The 23,981-nt window shown below is 37.4% G+C and overlaps 1 protein-coding gene across 1 annotated transcript in view; it reads left to right on the plus strand.

Moving 5' to 3' along the window:
• Positions 1–23,981, plus strand: part of tmem132d.S (transmembrane protein 132D S homeolog) — a 419,848-nt gene that overhangs the window by 211,881 nt on the left and 183,986 nt on the right. Inside the window, exon 3 of the mRNA XM_041580339.1 lies at positions 1,343–1,486. Within this exon, the coding sequence (XP_041436273.1) occupies positions 1,343–1,486 (144 nt within the window). The remainder of the gene's footprint in view (positions 1–1,342; positions 1,487–23,981) is intronic.

Raw genomic sequence — 23,981 nt, forward strand, 5'->3', positions numbered from 1 at the left:
GCATGTAACTATGCGGAACTGTACAAATGAAGTACTGTTTAAGAAGTTGTGCTCATGGAGGTTGAATTTGACAGCTGCAGATATATTTGGATTTCTTAAGACCATGCTGCTAAATTTTTTATATGAAAAAAACATGTCGGGCAGTTTTATCGAGGTTGAGGTAAATTTTCAAATAAAATTCGAATTCTGAGATATTTTTTGTGTACCTCGACTAGAGAATAGTCCAAATTCGATTCAAATTTGAAAAAAATTTGAAAATTCAAACATCGAAATTTATTATGCAGTCTCTTCGACTTCGACCATTCGCCATCTAAAACCTGCCAAATTGCTGTTTTAGCCTATGGGGGACCTCCTAGAACCTATTAGGAGTCAATTGGTGGACTTTAAAAAATCAAAGTTTTTTTTTGGTAAAAACTTCAAATCGAATTTGATCGAATGCGTTACTCCTTTCGATTCATACGATTCAAATTCGACCACGGACCTATTCAAATCGAAAATGGACCTATTCGACCAAAAAAACAAAACTTTGACTTAATTTTGATTGGTCTTTTTGAATTAGAATTTTGAAGATTTTTCAATCCTTGGTTCTTTATCCTTGATAAATATGCACCTAAATGTGTAGGCTGTGCAAAATGTTCCAAATGTAGTTATTGTAATAAGCAAAAATTTATAACGGTAGGAGTGAACAAATGTCTAACACATTAGCCACAATGCTACTTACTCCTTTGCAACTCTCTAACCTGTTACCAGTCAATAACTTGAAAGAGCACCACATGGGAAATAGCTTTTAACAGTTAGTTGGATTTTCATCCTTAGCATGCAGGTCAGATTAAAAAGCAAACTAAAGGAGCAGTTTTGTCCCATATGCCCCATTTCAAGTCAGTGATTGATTACTGACTGATAAAAGGTTAGAGAGCTGCAGAGGAGGAAGTAGTGTTCTGGCTATTACAATACACATCTGTTTACTCCAGCCTTTATAGACTACATTTTGGGATAACTATATTGAAAACATTTTGTATTGCACAGTGTTGCACAATGTTTCTTTTAAAATATCTAACATTTACTCAATATATATATATATATATATATATATATATATATATATATATATATATATATATATATATATATATATATATATATATATATCTGTTTATGACTATTTACCAAGCACCTGCATATATTTTTCAATGCTGAAGGTGTTTCTGATTTATACAATATCTAGCATGTTTATGTTTTTATTTTGTTTTTAAAATGTTTATTCCCATAGAAGAATACAGGGACAGCAACTTGTAAACATATTTTACTCATTTTAAAAAATTGTGTTTGCTTTGTCTGATAGGGCAAAAGTCACTGAAGGAGTCAATTTAATCGGCATAAGGACTATTTCTCGTTTGTGGGATGTGAAAGAAAATTTGTATCTCCCAGGCAAATTATCACCTGTGGTTATTGACTGCCAGCGGATATCATCTTTTTCAGAAAGCAGGTACGCTTTTAGATTTCTTTAGTATACTGTAAGTAAAATAAATGTAAGTATGTTATTTGGGAGAAATAACTGCACAGAAATCTCAATAGGTTATTCTTTTGTTATTCTGGTATCAAAATGTAATGCAAATACTACCCATTCTCACTTTTGGTTTGCCAGATGCATGGACAGGTAAACTCATTGACAAGGTAGAGGTTTGTCTCCAAAAGTGTGTGCCTTTTGTTTTCTGCTTCATAATAAATGACGATTGATACCTGCCCATAGAAAATGTTATGTGTGGTCTAAACTTCTTTTGTGCATTATATTGGAATTGGATTGGCACAACTGGGGATTGAGGAGCACCAGTGTCTACAAGTAAGTGCAGTGTTGTGCAGAAATTTGTGTGTGTTGAGTATAGACTTAGGTGGTTTCTGGTAGAAACATCAAACGTAATTCTACAAAACATCAATGGAATATTTTTTAAATATATGGTAGGGTAAGGATCCTTGGAACCTTGGGTTATGGAGAAAAGGTAACTCGATGACCAAAAGTTCCAGGCAGACTTGGGGGTTGAAAGGGAAACAAAAAAAAAAAAAAACAAGGCTTATGCAATTTTGGTGTTCTGCAACTGTACTTATGTTGTTGCCAGGCAGAGGCCTAGAGTTAGGGTGATTTTCTGCCCTCACAATGTGATAGGCTAATCACATTATCACTCTCACTCTAATTGAGTAAGACTCACATGGGGAGGTTTATTTATATATGTTTGAATTTGTATTTTTTTTTATAGATTTGGTTAGAAAAAATTAAACTCGATCAACTTTTTTTCACAATTACAATTTTATATCTTGACATCTAGCATATTTACAAAACAAACCCTCAAATTGGAAATAAATGGTTGTGTTCATTCAAAATTCACATTGCTACAAAATTCACATTGCTCTATTTTTAAAATCTGACTCCAATTATAAAATAGCTTGAGTGTTGAAAATGCACCTCCAAAGGTCATTAGGTTTAAACTGCTGAATTTTCTAGACTGTTTTGATTGCTAAATCTTTACATTTCTGAACAAAGTTATTTGAAAATATTCAAATTAAAATTAATTTCCTCAATTTTTTTTCAATTTGGGGAAAAAAACAAATATGAATTATAGTCAATCACTAAAAAAATAATGGATTGTTACTATTTTGAGGATCAGTATGGGGGTTATTTACTAAAGCCCGAATTTATATCATATTTTATAAAAACAAAAACAGAAAAAAAACCACAACTAAACTCCCATGCTCGATTTGACCTTATTTATTATTAATCAGGAAAAAAACAGATAAAATTGAGCAAAAACCAAATCTTACTCTTGACTCTTTCCCAGAATCTCTAGATTTTTTGGGGTCTTTGCCCGAAAACCCCATTTTTTTTTATTTTCAGGCTAAACCAGAATGTCTTCACATTGAGGTGTGGCTTGGCACATACCAAATGGAATATAATCTACAAAATATTCCAGTTTTTGCCAAAGAAATCCAACCAGATTAATTTGTGGTTTAGTAAAAAATCCCCTATATGTATGCTGGTTTCAAATTCTTCTGTAGTTAATTATCTAAAAACGTTTTCCTTTCAGTAATGTTGCCCTAAAGGGCAAATTACATGTTCTGTGATAATACTGAGAATAAAACCAAAAGATTCTCTGTGATACTTGTATAAAAGTATTGTTTTATTTTTTGTATGCTGAAACTGGTTTATTGCTGTTCATTTATGTGAATACTGTTTTAACGGGACACAGTCAAATTGTGACCTTTTTATTATTGGTAAAGTAAACTGTGTGTCCTATATCACTTTTCAATAATTTGTGCCCAACATTCACCAAATATTGATAAAGCTAAATTTCTAATTAGCTAATTAGCTTATAACCAAATCACTGCAGACGAGGCCAGGACCTGGGCAGCAGAAGGTGAGTTTAGCAGAAGAGAAGTGAGGAAGGAATGCTGGTCTCCAATGCATTTTCTCTTGTAAGGGTGTAGGGCACAAATTTCAGAGACTGTGGGACTCATTTATAAACTTCGGGCAAGGCAGATTGGTTTGCAAAGTGAATATATTTGCCATGCACATGGTTATATTTATAATGCTGAATAAGTGTGGTGCAAACAGAATTGCGATTTTTTTTTCACAATGTGAATGTCTATAAGAGCTTTTTAAATATGTCAAATATTGCAAAATTGCAAATATTTATGTGCACAGTCTGCAACTGAATTACACCACAACTTTGGTGGTGGAGAAAATATTCACAAAACAGTTTTGCAAATTTTCACACGCAACAATCTCGCAAATTGGGTGAGCTTGCACAAATTCCCATCTAATTTGCAAAAACGTATTCACAATGCAAGTTTGCAAAAACTTAGCAGTGCAATATTTTAGCATTCCGGAAAAAGCATGGGCAATACAACCATTTGCAAATAAATATTTGCTGCGTGAACTTTATAAATGACCTCCTGTGAGGTTTCAACTTATTCTACAGTGTATACAGTATAAACACAAATTTATTTGCTCATTTTTTTTTTTAGTTTTCAGTGTGATCACATTTTAAATACCAGAACTCTATCCCATTTTTTTATATTTCTAAAATATTGGCACCAAAAATCTTTTTATTTCCAATTTTTTTCCAAGACAAGTATTTCATTTGTGCAGAGCCTGGGGGGTCTCTAAAGGTCATCATTTGTAAACAGACAGGGATTTAGATTGTGTGTGGGTTTTTTGTCCTTTCTACTGTTAGCTCCGCCAGAGCAGATATTAATCAATACATGGTCAGAAAACTGATATGGAGAACTTAAAAGACTCTGTAAAGAGGATTAAATAGAGAGGTTTCACTTTTAATGCCACAATCAATCAGTTTCCCCCCACTGTAAAAAATAAACATTATTTCAGCTATTTCACAGAACTAAGTCCTTCTACTGAAGCATCAGCCAATAACTATTATGAAGGGTTTGGTGAGATGAACCACTCTGCTTCATATAGGAAGAATTATGCAGAGTGAATTTGTCTTTAAGCGTGATCAGGCTGCAAGTAAAAGTACTTTCTGAGTTCATAATTTTTCAAGATATTTACATGTAATTTGCATATTGTTTAATTACTCCGAAAACTGAAAACCCCTCACCACATGAATGCAAAGGTATATTATCAAAGCAATTTGAATTTTGTTGCTTAATGGATCAGGAAATGTTATTAATAAAACTAACTTACTGTGAAAAGTAAGGGAGACACTTAGCATGACATACTGTACTCACTTGATGCCAGAAAAAAAATGGAAAACATTAACAATTATATTTTAAACTCATCAGAACACGATTAACATATAATTATTTTCTTAATAGGAAAATATTTTCTGAGATGACTTTGATAAGCTATATGATTAGTGTTTATGATTTTGCTTGGATCCCTAATAGTTGTATCGCTCCGTAATTGAAATAACAATTCTTCTTTTTATTTACTGGAAGGACACTAAGGAGGTTATTTATCAACGTCTGAATTTATCTCAATATTTTTACGGGTTTTTACACTTATTTATTATTACATTTTCCCAAAAATTAGCTTTGCGGTAAAAAAATCAGATTTTCACGATTTTTTCTGATTTTTTTTTCATTCGATTTTCACGAATTTCAGGATTTTTTTGGGAATTTTCTCCAGAAAACTCCTCAAACTTCGGGGTATTGCACGAAACCCAGCACACATCAAATAATAATTGGGACTTCTCCCATTGACAGGTCTGAGATGCCGGATTTTCAATTTGGACTTGTCCCATCCTCAGGGTTTAATAATTTCCGAAAAAAATTGTGATTTTTTAAAAGTCTGATTTTATATATAAAATTTTTTCGTGATTTTTAGTAAATAACCCCCTAAAGTTCTGCTTTAATGTTCTGCTTCTGCTTCAATGTTGATAGGCCTATGACCATTTTCTCTTGGTGAAAAGGGATTGGGGAAAAGTGTTACTTCATCAACACTGCTAAAATACCTTAATCTATTTTATATTTTCAGCAAAGTAATTGTATGCATTGATACTATGGTATAATAATAAAAAGCATTATATGACATTGTACTTAGAGGTGTAAATAAATATGTTAAGGTAGAACCTATAGCCTCAGTACCTTATATTTAAGCTGATTGTAAACTTATGATCTGAACCACATAGGTGTAATAAAGGGGTGAATCTTTATTAATATAAATATACTAGATCAATAATTAAGCCTTCTGATGAGCTGTTACTTACCCAGACAAGTAATGGTAGAATGTATGTAATGATTTCCTTTTTCTCTGTAGTGATAAAAGAATACCAGTAGTTTGTACTTGATAGTAACTAAGCTGCATGAATCCATGTTTGTTGCAAAACAATCCTATTGGATTTATTTAATGTTTAATGTCCAGATTCAAAATATGGTTACCCAAATGAAAAGGGGAGTGTCAAGCACCTTGGAGTAAGATACCCCACTAAATCTTACCTCCATAACTCACCCTTTGTCAGGAGCGCTCCGCCAATCAGGTGAGTTGAGGCACTCGACTCAGGCGGCAGCGCCCCCCTGGTTGCCAGGGGCGGCAAAAATGCTGCTCCTGGTAACTAAGAGCCGAATTTCCGGTTTTCAACCCGGAAATTCGGCTCTTCTAGTGCAGAGGGAGCAATTTCGCTCTCTGCACTAGCGACGTGGACTCATCCGGCGCTGAAGGTAAGAGGTGGGGGGGCGGCAAAAGCGAAGGCTGCCTCGAGCTGCAAATTGGGCAGGATAGCCCCTGCCCTTTGTACCGATATTATATTCTCCCCAAGGCACAATAAGAACATCAATTTTGGGATTGAAAAATCCACAGCTTTAATTTCTAATCTTAAAATACAGATACTTTAATATCAACATATCAAAACATATCAACACCAGTATGCGCCCATCACTAGTGTGCTTATTTCTATAGAAATGTGATGTACTTATTGTAGGAATGTTGTCAGGCTGCAGCTGCTATGAAAGTATGTTTAGTAATTGAGTGGGTTGTATATTCCACTTGGTAATGTTTTTCCTTTGTTTCCTTTGCTTAGGGCATTTGACTGGCCCATACTTGTACTTATGAGTGCCATGCCCTTATTAGTTTGATTTTATAGACTTTGAATCTTGAATAGAATATATCGAGACTAGTGATGGGCGGATACATTCGCCAGGCATGGATTTGCGGCAAATTTACATGTCTTGTGGCCCTCGAATAAACTTGTGAAACTGCAACAAAAATTCACTGAGAAAAATTCACCAAGACAAAAACAATTTGGCGCGCGTCAAAATTGCTGCATGCATAAAAATTGACGTCAAAATTATTCGGACGCCCATTGACTTTAATGCGTTTGGACAGTACACTCGCGTGTACAAAAATTGTTGCTCACATCAAAATTGTCACGAGTGAAAATTATTTGATGCCCATTGACTTCAATGTGTTTCTAGAATTTTTCGAAGTTTCACAAATTTTTCCTCTGTTTTGTGACTTTTTCAGCGAAACAGGACATATTCTCCCATCACTAATGGCGACAATTGAGTGTTCAAAACATTGTAACCATAAAGCCATTTTATTTCATGGATACCACATATTGAAATAGAAAGATTTATGACAGATGACATTAAAGTTTACACTTATCGCAAGAACTAAACTTGAAAAAAGAGCACTCTTCATATCTAGTATTTGCCTCTCTCTATCTTTATCCCTATCTTGATATCTGTTTTTAAAATAAAACAAGTAGCACAGATTGCCTTTTTTTTGTCAATAATGAATAGTGATATTATAAATGTTTGTATGTGCTGTATCAGTAAATCCATAGCATTTGATATTTGCTTTTCTGGCTGTAATACCTATCTCCTGAGTTAAGCTCACATATTGATGAGTGTCTTACGTTTTTATTTTCAAGCGCTATCAATATTAGTGGTGTTATTATGTTTTGTATAATTAAATTAATCCTTTTTTACTTTTTTCCACCAGCTCACTTTAAAAAGAATTACCAAATATCACTTGGATTTAATGAGTAAATATTTAAGTCCAGTGGTTGCCAATAACCACCAAGTGACTTTATTTGTTTGCCCTGCATCTGCAAGTTAATAAATTTATGGAAGCAAAAGTCTGATTTTTAAGAAAGTGTTCATTCTATAGGGGTTTAGAGAGCCATATTTAACATTTGACATTTATTTATAATGCTCCAAATCCATTGTTTTCTGCATAGATACTACACAAATTATCTGCAAGACAAAGTGGACCTTAGAACTCATAACATAATATAACAAGCTATGAAGTAGCACATTTATATAAATATATTATTGATGAGCAAGAAACTTTGTGAAAATGCAGAAATTTTGAATAACTTACAAAACAATTGCATTGGAGACAATGAGCCTTTTTTCGCCACATTTTTTCTTTTGCCAAATGCACTGGAATCAATGGGCATTTTCTTCATGTTATCCTGTGTAAAAAAAAAAGAAAATTCCTAGCAAAACAAATTGCAAACAATCAATTTTGATCATTGCAGGGTAACAATATTATATTGATTCACCCAGAAAACCTTTAAGTCTTGTCTTTTCTGCTACTGGCTTTTTACTGAATTTTATTGAATGTATGTGTGTCAGCTTCATACCCGTGGTTAAAAAAAATCCATGCACAAACAGGCAAATCATTTTGATGGAAAAATATAAATTTTAATGGAACTTAGTGAAAACCGACTAATTTTCAACACTGCTAAAACAAAAGGTTATAGGAAGGGCCCTTCTGGGTGGATAGTTTCAAATATTTGCTCAGAAATATAATGAATCAAAACCAGATGATTTAGAGTAATGGCACTCAGAGGTAATAGGTAGTCATGGGCGAATTTATTTGTCATGCATGGATTTCTGAACTTTGCCACCTGCAAATGTTTTTGCGAAACTGCGGCGAAAATTCAACAATTGACTTTAATGCATTTGGACAGTACCGTAACTAGAGGGGGATGGGTCCTGGTGCATGACGCGCAGCCGGGCCCCCGCCCCCTCCATTCTGCCCGCATTTCAGTGGTGCACGGGCTGCCGGGGAGCCCTGAGGGGGTGCGGGGCCTGGCCCGCTTGCACCCCCTGCTCCCCCGGTAGTTCCGCCACTGCATTTGGACAAAAGAGTTGCGTGTATAAAAATTGTTGCTTGCGTCAAAATTGTCGAGCATCAAAATTATTTTGACGCCCATTGACTTCAATGCGTTTTGCAGATTTTTCACATTGACTTCAATGCGTTTCGCAAATTTTTCACCGTTCATATCCATAATCTATTGAGTGTATAAATTACAAGAGTATATATAAAAATAGATGGACCATTCAACAATGCTTGCTTCTGTAATAAGCAACAATAATCAAACATCACAATAAAACAGATGATTACCTGTTTAGTGGTACCCATCTAAACCACTCTGAACCTTTATTTCCATGTTAATTTTTTTCAGGTTATCACCCTGTACCTGTAAACCAGGCATCTTCTACCTCTATCACAATAGCGGAACTTTGTAGGGCAAAAGTATCAGGACAACTGTTCTAAAATTACATGTCCTAAGATGGAACACTCACTGTTTTAAACTGTCTCAATAGCAGTGTCAGCAAAGAAATATTTTTAATTTATGGGATAGCAGCTGCGCACAAGCTTAAAGGAACAGTTACATCAAATAATGAGTTTTTAAAGTAATGCAAATACATGGACTGTTGTGCTGCACTGTTAAAACTGGTGTGTTTGCTTCAGAAACTCTACAATAGTTTAAATAAACAAGCTGCGGTATAGCCATGGGGGCAGCCATTCAAATCTGAAAAAGGAGAAAAGGCTCAGGATACAGCAAATAACAGTTAAGCTCTGTAGTATATAACGAGGTTCTTCAGAAATTATCTGTTATCCATTTTGTATTCAGTGTTGAATGGTTGCCCCCATGGCTACACGGCAGTTTGTTTATATAAACTATAGTTGTGTTTCTGAAGCAAATATACCAGTGCAGGGCAACACTACTTTGTATAATAAACCAAGGGTTGAGTTTGTCAGATGTCAGGAGATTCCTGTCTAAATTGATAATGCTAGACTAACGTTTATAATGTACAATAACGTTATTGGCCATATTATCCTTTTTGGGCAACAGTTTTCTGTCAGCAGCTTCTTTTCTGTTTCATGCAGTATGATAATGTTCAGTGCAGGAGTAACTTCCCATTAGAACCCTTGGTTTTGGGATGAGATGGAGAGGCAGGTGGCACATAGGGGGAAGAGTAAAAAGGGAAAGGACCTGTGATACATTTTCTGTATACTCACTTGATTGTTTGCGCCAAAGAGTTTTCTTTTGTTTTGTAAGTAATTCAAAATGCCACGTCATTTTTAATTTTTTTTATTTAAACTGCATATTTACTAGTACAGTGAAACCTCAATTTTACATCCCCAGGTTTTAAGTTTCAATTGACATAGTTGACCTTCATGTGAACTAATTCTATATTATTTTATATTGTTTCTTTAGTGTCTTCGTTGCAGATTCAATGCAAAGCCTATTCTGTTGTTTCTTTGTGTTTCTTTCCTTGTGCAGTGGACTGTTAAATGTGCCCTCATTTTTTGTGCAATCCTCTAAGGTGAACACTAAAGGTACCCTTAGTCTGGGTCAAAGCACGACCCCTTGATTTCCCAAGTTTGATCACTAACAGTGGGCAGTGGGCTTTAATACAAAAGGGTAAGTGTACGGTTCTAGGGGATTTTTGCCAGCATCTACCCCAAGGGAAGAGAGGAGAAGTGGAACCCTCATCTGAGCATAGGTTTCAATGAGTATTAGTATTAGCATCCTGTCACAGGTCTTTTTAGGAGAGATAGCCAGGTTTAGGCCTACCTATATGAGCAGCTTTTGGCTCCACCAAGGAGTATTAGAAGGTTATAAGGATTAGATAGATTCTCACTTGAGTAGAAGAGAAGCTCTGGGTGGACTGTATGATACAAGCTCTATTTATATTATATTATTTATATTATATTGCTCTAATTAATTGTGAGTATGCACTGACTGTGCCCTGTCTCATTGTCCGATGCTCCTTTGTGGATATTCAAAATAAATCTGTTCTGGCTAATGCTCCAAGGACCACTAGTACCCATTCTTTGGATATATCACAAATTACAGTTAAATTGTACCCTGCCTCCACTCCATTAGGAGGTCTCACCCCTGAGAATAATAGGTCTCATCTATAGGGGTAAAGCTAACTGTGCCACTCAGTTCATAATAGCCTTACACTTGTAAAGGTAACAGGTTTTGTTCTGAGTACACAAAAGATATAAGGCTCAATTACACTTCTTTATGGTTTCTTTCAGAACAGTGTTAGGCTCAGTAAATGGACACAGAATTTACCCATTAAAATGCTCTGTAAAATGCATTTCTTCCTGCTTGCGCTCATGTATACTAGTAAATTTGCTGGTTGTAATTAATTCTGTACATAAAAAATGGCAAGCTACAGTGCAATGGAACTGTTTACCAAACACCTGCCTTAATCAGACAATACGTACAGGACTTCCTTTGTGTCTAGTATCTATTTTACCACTAAAATTAAAGGACGTATAATAGCATGCCCAGATGCCAACCCTTCCCTTCCAGGTTCAAGTTAATACTCTCTCACTGTATGTAACCCTTTCAACATGCCATTGTTGGTGTTACACCTTGACAACCTTAAAGGGGTTGTTCACCTTTAAATTAACTTTTAGTATAATGTAGAGAGTGGAGTCTGAGACATTTTGCAATTTGTTTATATTTTTTATTATTTGTGGTTTTTGAGTTTTTTAACTTTGGATTCAACAGCTCTAAGGTTTGCAATTCTAACAATCTGGTTGTGAGGGTTCAAATGACCATAGCAACCATGCACTGATATGAATATGAGACTGGAATATGAATAGGAGAGGACTGAATAGAAAGAAAAGTAATAAAAATTAGCAATAACAATACATTTGTAGCTTTACAGAGCATTTGTTTTTTAGATGGGGTCAGTGCCCCCATTTGAAAGCTGGAAAGAATCAGAAGTAGAAGGCAAATAACTTAGAAACTTCAAAAAAAAAGAAAAAATTAAGGCAGATTGAAAAGTTGCTTAGAATTAGCCTTTCTATAACATACAGTACTAAAAGTTAACTTAAAGGTGAAGCACCCCTTTAAGGCTGAATTTCGCATCGTAGTGCCTTTCCTTTCTTTGCCTTTTTTGTAAGATGCTTTTTATCTGCTGAGTGATTCAGAACATGCAAAAGCATAGTGTGCTTAGTATTTTCATAAGGGTCTTAGAGTCATGGAAGCTTTTCTATGGGTGTCTGATTCATGCAATACTATATAATATTAGTGTGCCACAATTCATCTGGTGCAATCCCTATGGCTGGCATACAGTACAAGTTCCAGAATGCAGTAATATTGAAATGGTAACCCTGCACAATTGATTGCAGTCTCTTAGGTTGTGTTACCATATCTGCACATGCCTATTCATAATACATTATGGTCATGGTATGTTTGTTGAGGTACAGAATTACCTGCTGTTAGAAAAAATGTGCCCATCACTAGTAGATACATGAAAGGTATTAACCCATTTATAATGGCTGCAGAGTGTGTTACAAACAAATAACATCTTGGGCAGCCAAACCACGCTTTGTCAGTATGCACTTAAATGAATCCCCATAAACTTGTCATATTTGATTCTCTAAATAAAATAGCCATAATCTAGACCTATAAATGTAAATAGCAATGGGGTATCATTGTCACATTAAATCATGATTAAGGGCAAGTAAACATACTACATGATGAAAAAGGACCACACAGTCTGCACATATCTGCCCTGTCCACTTTCTACATTTAATACCTTGCTAAGACAAGCTTGCCCTGTTTCTGCTCTTATGTCACTAATGACTCTGCTTAATCACTCATTGAAGCACTTAACATCTCCCATCTTTATTATCATAACCCTCTGACAAGTGGACTTCCATTAACAGCATTTGTATTACTTCAATCCTCCAAAAATAGGAAGAAGATTGATTTTCCAAATTTTTTTGTTACATTTTAAACTTTTTCTGCTGAACTAAACATAGCTTCATCTCTAACTTTTATTTAAAGGGGAACTATTGTGAAAATTATTTTTTTATATATAAGCTTCATCATACTGAATTAAGAAACTCTCTAAATACAATCAATTAAATATTCTGCACTATCCCTCTCTCTTCATTTTTTCTTCTTGCAGCAGTTGGGTGTCAGATATTTATTGACAGTTAGATCCAATATATCTTATGGGGGGGGGGTTCCTTTCCTAGCAGATGATTTAGAGATCACTCAAACTGATTCCAATACAAACAAAATCTAACAAAATAACTGCCTTTTGCTCAAATTCTGCATGTAGAGAGATTTGGGGGCAAATTCACTGAGATACGAAGTTGCGCCAGGCACAGCTTCGCCGCACTTCGCCGCACTTCGTCAGGCATAGTTTTGCCAGCGGTTCGCAAATTCACTAAAATCCGAAGTTGCGCACAGGGGTAGCGTAAGGTTGCGGAGTTGCGCTAGCGTTGTTTCGCTATATAAAGCGAAGTTGCGCTAGCGAAGGCTAATTTGCATACGGCGCAAAATTCAAATTTCAATGGAGGAACACGTATCTGCATTACAAATGCCTAGAAAACCTTCAAATCTGGAAATAAAAATTTTATTTTGCCCTACACATGTGCCCACTGTCTAGGTAAGTTGCCATGAGTCAGGAAATGTAGGGGGGAGGAAGGGGAGCCCCAAAAATTTTTCGATCTTTTTCAGCCTATCAGCCATCATGTAGAAAACACGCCAGCGTTTTTTTGGGACTTAGAAAAAATGTTGACTTTTTTTGAAACAATCCCTATCTACTCTATTGCGCTTCGCCAGGTCTGAGGTGGCGAAGGAAGTCTAGCATAAAAGGTAGCGTTCGCTACACTGCGCAAGTTAGTGAATTTGCGTAGTTTCGTCGCTAGCGAAGATTCGCCTGGCGTAAGGTTGCAAAGTAACACTAGCGAAACTACGCCAGCGTTCGTTAGTGAATTTGCGCAGTATCGAAAATGCCAAACGCTAGCGAATTAACGATAGCGTTCGGCGCTTCGCGCATTAGTGAATTTGCCCCCTTGATGTCTGGGGATTTTAAAGGACCAGTAACATACATTTTTTTAAAAAAAAAATGTATTTGTACATGATGAAAAAAAAAACACCAAGACACATTTAACTTTAAATTTGCAAAGTCTTTATTAAAAAAATAACTTACCGATACTCTGCTTGCGCTCCTCTTCAGAAAAGGCGACAGGGCGACAATCTACAGTGCGAAGCTCGATTTCTCCTCCTGGTCATTTCCTATAGAAGGCAGGGAGGAGAAATTGAGCGCCCCACGATGGATTGTCACCCTGTCGCCTTTTCTGAAGAGGAGCGCAAGTGGAGTATCGGTGAGTTATTTCTTAATAAAGACTTTGCGAATTTAAAGTTAAATGCATCTAGGTGTTTTGTTTTACTGGTCTTTTAATAGAGTAAGCTATAATACATCTTCTAGGCAAAAGTATGTCCCCTATAAGATATATTGGATCTAACTGTTAATGAATATCTGACACCCAACTACTGCATGAAGAGAGAATGAAGAGAAACAGATGTATTAGTTGCTTGTACTACATTTTTTTCTACGTCAGGTTTTTACCATAATGTGTGAATAAATTTTTTTTTGCTCATTTAATCTTTTATGTCTCATTTTATTACAAGAACTTCCTGCAACTTATAATCTTAGAAATGACTTTTCATGACAGAAGTTGCTGTGCGATATAGGATTTATATTTGTAGCTGATTTACAAGATTATATTTTATATTTGATTGATGAGCTGACACTGACAAAATCTGACTTTGCTCTTATATCTGCAATGTGTCTTCTCCTGTAGGTAAGGACTTAATATTGCTAATGAAAGACGCCAAGAGTTCTTTATGACTGATATCATTTTCACCTTGGTTGGAGCACAGTATTACGAGTCAGTGCAGCAGCTGAGATGCTGGGCATTATAAAGTGCAGCATTTACAGTTTGTGACTGATATATATTAATGTGTGTACAATACACCCCCAAGGTACAAAAGTACATTGTTTGGTGCACTCATAATGGCGTTGTGACTCTGTAAGTGGAATCGAAAGTATGTTGCAGCTGCAGCTGTACACCTCTGTAACTGCATTTTCTGGGAGACACCACGCATATTTCTGGTTCCTTTCCCAGCTGATCAGAACATAGAATAGAGCTGCTCCTTTGCTCAGGGAAATTCAAATGTATGCTGCAACTGCAGCCATATACATACAGTATATTCTTACTTTGCAGAGCTACATGTTATGTGCAATACAACTAGACTTCTCTGCGGGCACACTGTGAGGGTAAGATATTGAGGTGTTACCATATCTGCACATGCCTATTCATAAAACATTATGGTCATGGTATATTTATGTAATTGAGGTACAGAATAGCCTGCTGTTAGGCTGACCTACTCTGTATTCTGGATATGCGTGCCTATTTCCAGCTCTTCTTCCTATCTATCTAGAAATAAACCATGAAACATCAATAGATTTTGGCTAAGAGAACTGTATGGGTTTAAAGGAGCCCTGAATCCAGGTTAATCACTCTCATATCTGTAGAATTGTAGAGAAGAAGGTGCTCCTAAAAGAAAAAAATAGTTTCCAAATCATTTTAATTTTATGAAAGGTTTTCTTTTATATGTTGGAATGGCTGTTTCGTATAATGCAGCCTGTATCTGACATTGAAAATAACAAAAAAAAAAATTCAGTTATTCAAATCAAGATGATATTTACCTGATCGGGTTCTCCAGTCGGTTATAAGTTTTAGAAGCATAAGCTTATAATATAATATATTATGCCAGTGCCTGCCTTCATTAAACACTATTGTATGTGGACACTTCTGCTTCTTGAAAGAAAGACATTTTTCTTTGTGTGTTTAAAAAATGAGGACAATCCCCAGGCTTTTTACCTTGAAAGCTGCTGTAATATTATTCACTGACAACAGAATTACATTGCCCACTGGTCTACAAGGGACAGCTTACAAGAAGAACAGCTATTTTTAACTGTCTGAATTAAGGCAGCACTCTGACTCTCAAGCTCTATCATGGGATGAATTAATTAAAGAACCCATTTTTTTAGAAAGCATGAAAAAAAAGATGTAGATTTTCTTTCCAAATCAATAATCATGGGAGACACAGCCGTGGGCCAATCAATATTAGCTATCAGGAGTTACTGGGCATGTTTATAGTTAAGCGTGCTGAAAGTAGCTCTTCAGAAGTTGGGGGGGGGGGCTGCACTGGCTTTGTCTAATCATGTATTCTGTTATTACTGCTTTCCCAGTTAAAGAGAAATTACACCAGCCAGTTATGTATCTACAAAACAAACAATGGTGTGTAAGGCTTCTGCGTTTGGGAAATGGCTGCTATACAGTAGTTCTTAACTTCACCCTCATTCTCCAAGTTTAATACGAACCACTTCATGCACTGGTTTGAGGGTAAACAAGTAGCACAAAGCTTTGACTTTTAAAGTGTAGCTGCAGCAGTGTCTAAAGGAATTAATCACATAACAAAAACTGCGGTACAGTGTTAGACAGTGTAATTGAAGAAGCAAAATCAACCAGATGAATTAGCAAAATCTACCATTTTATTAAACCACTGCCTTGACGTGTCAGTAAGGCTTCTATTGGCTAAAAGCTTGTCACAAAATTGAGTCCCACTATTTCCTAACAATAAACCAGCAGAGATATGTCTAAAATTCACCATTATCTGAGTAAATCATTTTAATGTCATTATTGCCCTACCTTTGTCTGTGCTCTGTATTAATTGGAGTCTGAAGATGATATTTAAAGGAAAACTATACCCCCAAAATGAATACTTAAGCAAGAGATAGCTTATATTATAATATGTGGCATAGTAAAGAATCTTACTAAACTGCAATCTATATTTAAGCAAATATTGCTCCTTTACATCTTTTCCATTGAGCCCCCATTTTAAGTGTCTGTGCTGCCTCAATGACCACCTGACCAGAAATACTGCAGCTCTAACTGTAACAGGAAGAAGTGTGGAAGCAAAATACAGAACGTTGTCTGTTTATTGGCTCATGTGACCAAACATGTATGGTTTGTTTGGTGTGTTGTACTGTATGTACATCATTGAATCTCAGGGGCAGCCCTTATTTTTTAAAATGCCAATTTTCTATTTTGTTCTACTAACAAAGTATATTGTTATGAAATTGCTTTATTTACACAAAGCAGGGTTTTACACATGAGTTGTGTTATGCAGTATATTTTTTTATAGAGACCTACATTGTTCAGGGGTATAGTTTTCCTGTAACTGCAGATGAAGCTGTATGACAGATTCCACTCAAATAACTGAATGCAATAAAGAAGATAACTAATGGGCCAACTTATCAGAGTTGAGTAAAGAATCAGTAAACCTTTTTTTCTAACTATAAAACAACTCCACTAATAAAATACCTTTCTCCCTACATTCAGTCTTATTTGATTTCTAAATCACAGCCAGCTTAGCTGTCGTTCTTTTAGCTACCTCCTTGTCTAGCAGGATGCTCCTCCTGCTTTTTATTTCTGAACTGTGCTTCTCTCCCAAAATGGCTTCAAATCTCTGCCCTTCCTCCTTAGTTGCTGGGTAAACGCCCATGCATCTAGTGTTGATCTACCTATCCTTAGTTATTGGCCAAGAGGTGTAATGACCACTTCCTGCCACACATATATAGTATAGTATATAGTAGGGGTCCCCAACCTTTTTTTACCCGTGAGCCACATTCAAATGTAGAAATAAGTTGGAGAGCAACACAAACATGCAAGAATGCCAAATAAAGGACGTGATTGGGTATTGGTAGCCCTATGAGGAATTGCAGCCTACAGAAGACTCTGTTTGGCAGTACACTTGATTTTTATGCAACCAAAACTTGCCTCCAAGCCTGGAATTGGAAAAATAAGTACCTGCTTTGAGGCCACTGGGAGCAACATCCAAGAGGTCGAAGAGCCACTGGTTGGGGATAACTGGTATATAGTATATAGTGTTTGGAAAGGGGTGGATCTTCCTCTTTGGCTGCTGGTGTCCTAACCATCTGGATGTGTCTATTGAGCTTGAGTACACCAAGGCCCAGTGAAGCCATTGCCCTTAAAGGACAAGCACCTTTAGTGTCTGAGTTGGGGACCAGGGAACCCCGTAAACAAGGTTAGCTAGAGGCAGGGTTATATCTGTTATAGAATCTCTAGGAGTGTGAGATAGAGAGTACAGATAGCAAGAGCAGCTTTGTGCTCCATCAAGGATCTGTGGCAGGGAGTATGCTCCTAGATTGCCTTTAGTGAAGGGACTACAGTGGATAGGGTGTCAGACTTATTGAAGCTGGCCATAGACGCAACAATCCGATCGTACGAATCGTGGATTCGTACGATTTTCGGACAGTGTGGAGAGTCCCGACATTTTTCGTCCGGCGGAGATCGGTCATTTGGTCGATCGGGCAGGTTAGAAAATTTCTGTCGCCTGCCGATAATATCTCTGCATGTATTGCCGATCGTACAATTTTCAGTGGGAGACCGTCACTAGCTTTGTCAGTCATAACTGACAATATCGTACGATTGCTGTCAGAGGCAGAACATTGGCTGATCTGTTCTTTTACTACTTTTTTGGTCGGAATGGTAAGACTTTGTTCTTTATAGTTAGTGGAGGGTTGGGAGATGAGAAAGTTTGATCGTACGTTGATTCATAAGATCGGATCTTTGCGTCTATGGCCAGCTTTAGACTTCTTTTCCCTGACCACTCCACTGGGTGGGATCCGGACCACTTCAAGGCATATCTGCATGGGATTCCTATTACTACTTGATTACAATGGCTGTGGGAGTCACATTTCTCAGCTGCATCATCCTTTGCTAGGGTTGCCACCTTTTAAAAAAAAAAAAAATGACCGGCCATGGTGGGGGGCAGAAAAGAAAGGGACAGGGCGTGATGCAAAAGGGGGCGGAGCTGATGGGGGTGCCACAAAAGGGGCAGAGCAGCGTCACAAAGGGGGCGGGCCACATGGAGTAGCGCCACAAAGGGCGGGGCCACCTCCCGAAGCCGATGAAAATGTAAGTTTTCATCGGCGGGCAGGGGATTTTGTAAATGGTATTACAAATTACCGGCAGCTACCGGCCCTGGCAGGTGTTTTACCGGCTAGGCCGGTAAAAAAACGTTCGGGTGGCAACCCTATGACCTTTTGCCTGTCTCCGCACTGCTAATCTTGAACAAATAAACTGTTTTGTTTCACCATAAGAATCTCCTGGCGTCAATCTTTTCCTATTTTACTGCACAGTAGCCTGAGAGTTGTAGTTATACTACATCATTCCTGAAATCTTCCATTTAGCGAAGGTCCTAGCCTGAAGTGTTTGAGTCAAATGTAACCCATGCTCCTCTCACTAGCTGGATGTTAACTCCTTTTGGTCTGTATAGCCCAAGTTAGCGTTACACTCACTTCCGTCTTTTCCAATGGAAATCAATCAGGCACGTCCAGTAGGCACCTCTTTGATGTCTTCACAATCAGAAAGGAAAAGGAAGCATTACTCTAAAGCTGCAGTTGAGCTGGCTGTGATTTAGAATCCAAATAAGATTAAATGCAGGGAGAAAGGTATGTTAATCTGGGGCGGTTTGGATTAATTTTAGAGATATAAATAAATTTTGCTCATTCTTTCATAAACTCTGACTATGCAGGAGAAAGGTATGTTATCCTGGGGCTGTTTGAAATAATTTTTGACGAAGTGGCAGGTGGCCACGAAACGCGTCGAACGTGCAGTCCATGGCACGATACGGGCATGCAATATATTTCTATTTTTTATGATGACGGAATAAACTTCACTTTTTAAATGTTTTCCGGTCTCTCTGGTGCTCCATCATTTCACTATTGTAATAATTTTAGGGGGGGGACTACTTACTTATCCTTTAAAGAAAGCTTGAGTAAAAAGAAAACACAATCACAGAAAAAAAAAGTTTTGCACATTTTGTTTTGGTGGGATTTATTTTTCATAATCACATTTTCTTCCTTGGCCTTAAAATTTGATAAATTGATAAATTACTGATTGCCTTATATTTTACTAAACATAAAACAATACATTTTTTTAAACTTTTTTTTTAAATCATCTCCAATTCGCAAAAAGTAAACAACAATCCTGGCTGCAAGATGGTAATTCAACATTGTACAGTTATAGGATATATTATATGGAATACTGAGTACCTAGGCTTTTCTTGATATGGGATCTTTCTGTGATTTGGATAAGAGCCAAATGTGAAGTGTTTCCGTGATTTGAGAAAAACACAGTGAAAAAATGTGTATTTACTCGAGAATAATTTTCACAGCCTCGAATAGTCAGATTTATTAGAGCCAAAAAAAACCCAGGAAAAGTCACCAAAAAAACCCCCTCAAATTCGACCCTCTAAGTAAAATCCTTCGAATACGAATACCGAATTCAAAGGATTTTAGTGCAAAAGGTTCGATCAAACGATTCTAAGGATTTTAAGCGATCGATCGAATGATTTTTATTCGATCATAAAAAGTGCCCAAAACCTATCTACAATGTCCCCATAGGCTAACATTCAACTCCGTAGCTTTTATTTGGCGAAGTATTGAGTCGAAGGATTTTTTAAAGAGACAGTACTTCGATTATCGAATGGTCGAACGATTTTTACTTCGAATCGTTTGAATCATTCGATTCAATCAAATTCGATCGAATTTGACCAATACGATGGTCGAAGTACCCAAAAAAATACTTTGAATATTTTTGCTTTCGAACTATTCACTCGAGCTTAGTAAATCTGCCCCAAAGTGTGCTTTATAATATTAGCATTTCGCTAATTGGTGTTTATGCATATTAAAAACTGTGTCCTTTGGGAAAAATTAAATGAGTACAGACATCTGAATATCTAATGCAGAAAGCTCTGAATTACAGGAAAGCCATCTCCCATTGAGTCTTCCTCATTCTCTGTAGTAATTAAACAGTACCTTGTACTTGAAGGTAACTAAGCTGCATGAATCCATATTGGTAGCAAAATTATCCTATTGGGTTTAATTGATGTTTAAATGATTTCTAGTAGACTTAAGGTACGATGGTCCAAAATATCCAGAAGTTCCAAGGTCCCAAGCATTCTGAATGATACATTCCTGAACCACATTAGTTCAGATCAGCCAAAACAGATGTTAGACCAGGGGTCCCCAACCTTTTTTACCCGTGAGCCACATTCAAATATGAAAAGAGCTGGGGAGCAACACAAGCATGGGAAAGTCCCTTGGGGTGCCAAATAAGGGCTGTGATTGGCTATTGGGTAGCCCTTATGTGGACTGAAAAGTCTACAAGATGCTCTACTTGGCACTATACTTTGTTTTTATGCAATTAAAACTTGCCTTCAAGCCTAGAATTTAAAAATAAGCACCTGCTTTGAGGACACTGAGAGCAACATCCAAGGGGTTGGAGAGCAACATGTTGCTCGCGAGCTACTGGTTGGGGATCACTGTGTTAGACAGTTCTAAACATGAAGAGTGTTTAAGCAAGTAGCAAATAGGGATGTAGCGAACTGTTCGCCGGCGAACTAGTTCGCGCGAACTTCGACTGTTCGCGTCCGCCGAATGTTCGCGAACGTCGCGCGACGTTCGCCAATAGGCGTTCGCGTCAAAAATCGTTCGACCATTCGACCACTCGATCGCTAAATCGAAGGATTTTCGTTCGAATCGAACGATCGAAGCCATTGGATTGAATGAAATCATTCGATCGAATAGCTTCGATCGTTCGATTCGAACGAAAATCGTTCGATCGAACGATTAAAATCCTTCGATCGTTCGAATCGAACGATTTTCGGATGTTCGAAGTTCGCAAACAGTTTGCGAACTGTTCGCATTTTTTGCCGGTGTTCGCGAACGGCGTTCGCGAACACATAAACGGCAGTTCGCTACATCCCTAGTAGCAAAGTGTTTACTTTCTCTGTTCCATTTCAGGGACAGAGGGCATGTTTGTTAATTGCTTTCCACATAATGCTTTAATGCTTGTGCCAATGTAGCAGATCATATTGTCACAACAAGGCTATAGTGATGGGCGAATTTGCGCTGTTTCGATTCGCCGAATTTGCGAATTTCGCGCGAAATCGCGAAACGGCGAAAAATTTGCGAAACGTTCTTGACGCCGGCGCCCGTTTTTGTCGCCGGCGTCCGTTTTTTCGAAAAAAATTTTTTGACCCGGGCGAATTTTTGCCGCAAATTTTCACGGGCGTTTTGCGAATTTATTCGCTGGCGGCGAAACGCGCAAATTCGCCGCGAATTCGCGCCTGGCGAATAAATTCGCCCATCACTGCAAGGCTACACATGTAGCAGGGCAGTGATGTACATAGCACAGGTCAGTTTCATCTATAATTGATCTGTTTAAAGATATATATATATATATATATATATATATATATATATATATATATATATATATATATATATATATATATATATAGTGGATAAAGTACCCCCTACTGTAATTTATAAAGATATTATGTTACCGAGGAGTTATGTGACCATATAAAAGCACGAGGCCGCAGGCCGAGTGCTTTTATACAGGTCACATAACTCCGAGGTGACTATTAATATCTTTATAATTTTCTGTAGGGGGTACATTATCCATTATAATCTACAGTGTTTTTACTTTTTTTATTGCCTCCCTGTGTGATTCTTCTCCTTTAAACTAAGTTCTGTGGCATTCTGACCACATGGTTGCAGTTGCAGTCATTTGGCTTTAAGTTAAAAAGTGGCAGAAGGGGAAAGGCACGAAGGGTGTAAAATGCAGGGGGGTGGGCAACTCCAGAGATGAACTGAATGAGATAAAGAGGAAATTGATGGCACAAGAGGTACGTGAGTGGGAGGGACAGACGCAGCGAGACTAAAGTTTGAAGCTGGGGGGTGGGAGCAGCAAACAGATCTAGACAAAGAGTAACAGGGTGTGGGAGGGGCAGATGGAGTGTGACGAAGAAGGAGGGGGAGCAGTAGAGAGAGGCAGATGGAGCAATATTGAAGTTACCTGGATTGGAGCGCTGAAGAAACAGGAGCAAACGGTGACAGGGTGTGGGAGGGGCAGAGGGAGGAGGAGCGGAAGAGGAAGCCCGAGGCAGACGAAGCAAGATCAGTAATGGAGGGGGAACAGAAGAGGAAGAGAGACAGAGGGAGCAAGCATCAGGGGGTGGGAGACAAATGGAGAACGGAGAGGTAGGAAAGGCAGCACGACCTTAATAGGAGGCGCGAGAGAGCACGCAGCGTGAAGGCGGAAGTGAGGCAGACAAAGCAGGAGGAAAGCTGTAGGGAGAGTGCAGCACTGATAGCTGCTGACGCATTAAGCTATAATCGGCGCGTTCCGACGTCAGAACACGCCGTTTATAAGGATATAATTTACAGTCTGGTCCCATAGGGAAATGACCAGACTGTAGATTATATATATATATATATATATATATATATATATATATATAATATATATATATATATATATATATATATATATATATATATATATATATATATATATATATATATGTGTGTGTGTGTGTGTGTGTGTGTGTGTGTGTGTGTGTGTATTCCAACAGGGTCACACTCATTTTCAATAAAACTTAGCATTTATTCCAAAACGCAGTAAAAGCATATTAATCGTTCATGTGCAATACATAGCAGACTTATCTGTACAGTCGATATGAATAGCGGCGTTTCGGGAACATCACGTCCCCTTCCTCAAGCATGGCTCTGCCACAGGGTGCAACAAACAGAAACGTCCATTCTTCGGATCATGTTAGCGCATGAAGACTGAAGTGACGTAGCCGGTTGTTATGGATACGCTTATCCCTAGATATCGTGCATACATGAAAGCGGATACACCTACAACCATCTTAGTAACCATAGGGAATTTTACATAGCAACACCAGATTAATTTCAATATTCAATGTGTAATATAATACAACTATAGTGGCAGATATATTAAAGCATATCATAACATATATCCCATCAACTACCAATCACGAGTCAAAATTCTCACAGAAATAGGTGCAAGTCAAAGTCTCGGTTTAACCCTTTAGGGACCAATGTTTTTAGCCTATCAATCCACTGAACCTCAGTTTTCTAGATATATAGAGATAGGTTTTCCCAGCATAGATCAACCATCAATGTGAAAAATAGAGCTTTACCTGTATCAAGACATTGTATTGATATGGGACACACGTCTGATGATTTAAAGTTTAGGGTAATTCAATATATTCCTCCGCCCAAGAGAGGGGGTGACTGTAATTTGATATTAAAGAAAACTGAGGTTCAGTGGCATGTTTGTATACTCTTGAGAAAGATCCATGTGAGGGATCGAAACGTCGAGTTAAATAAAAAGTTTTTCTTTATTTCGCCTGAACATCCTGTGAGTGCCGCCATTCTTCACCTATACATTTACCCTGCTGGCTCGGGCACCCAGGTACTCAGGTATCCTGTAAATGGTG

Source organism: Xenopus laevis, chromosome 1S (assembly GCF_017654675.1).
Source record: "Xenopus laevis strain J_2021 chromosome 1S, Xenopus_laevis_v10.1, whole genome shotgun sequence".
NCBI classification, from domain to species: Eukaryota; Metazoa; Chordata; class Amphibia; order Anura; family Pipidae; genus Xenopus; species Xenopus laevis.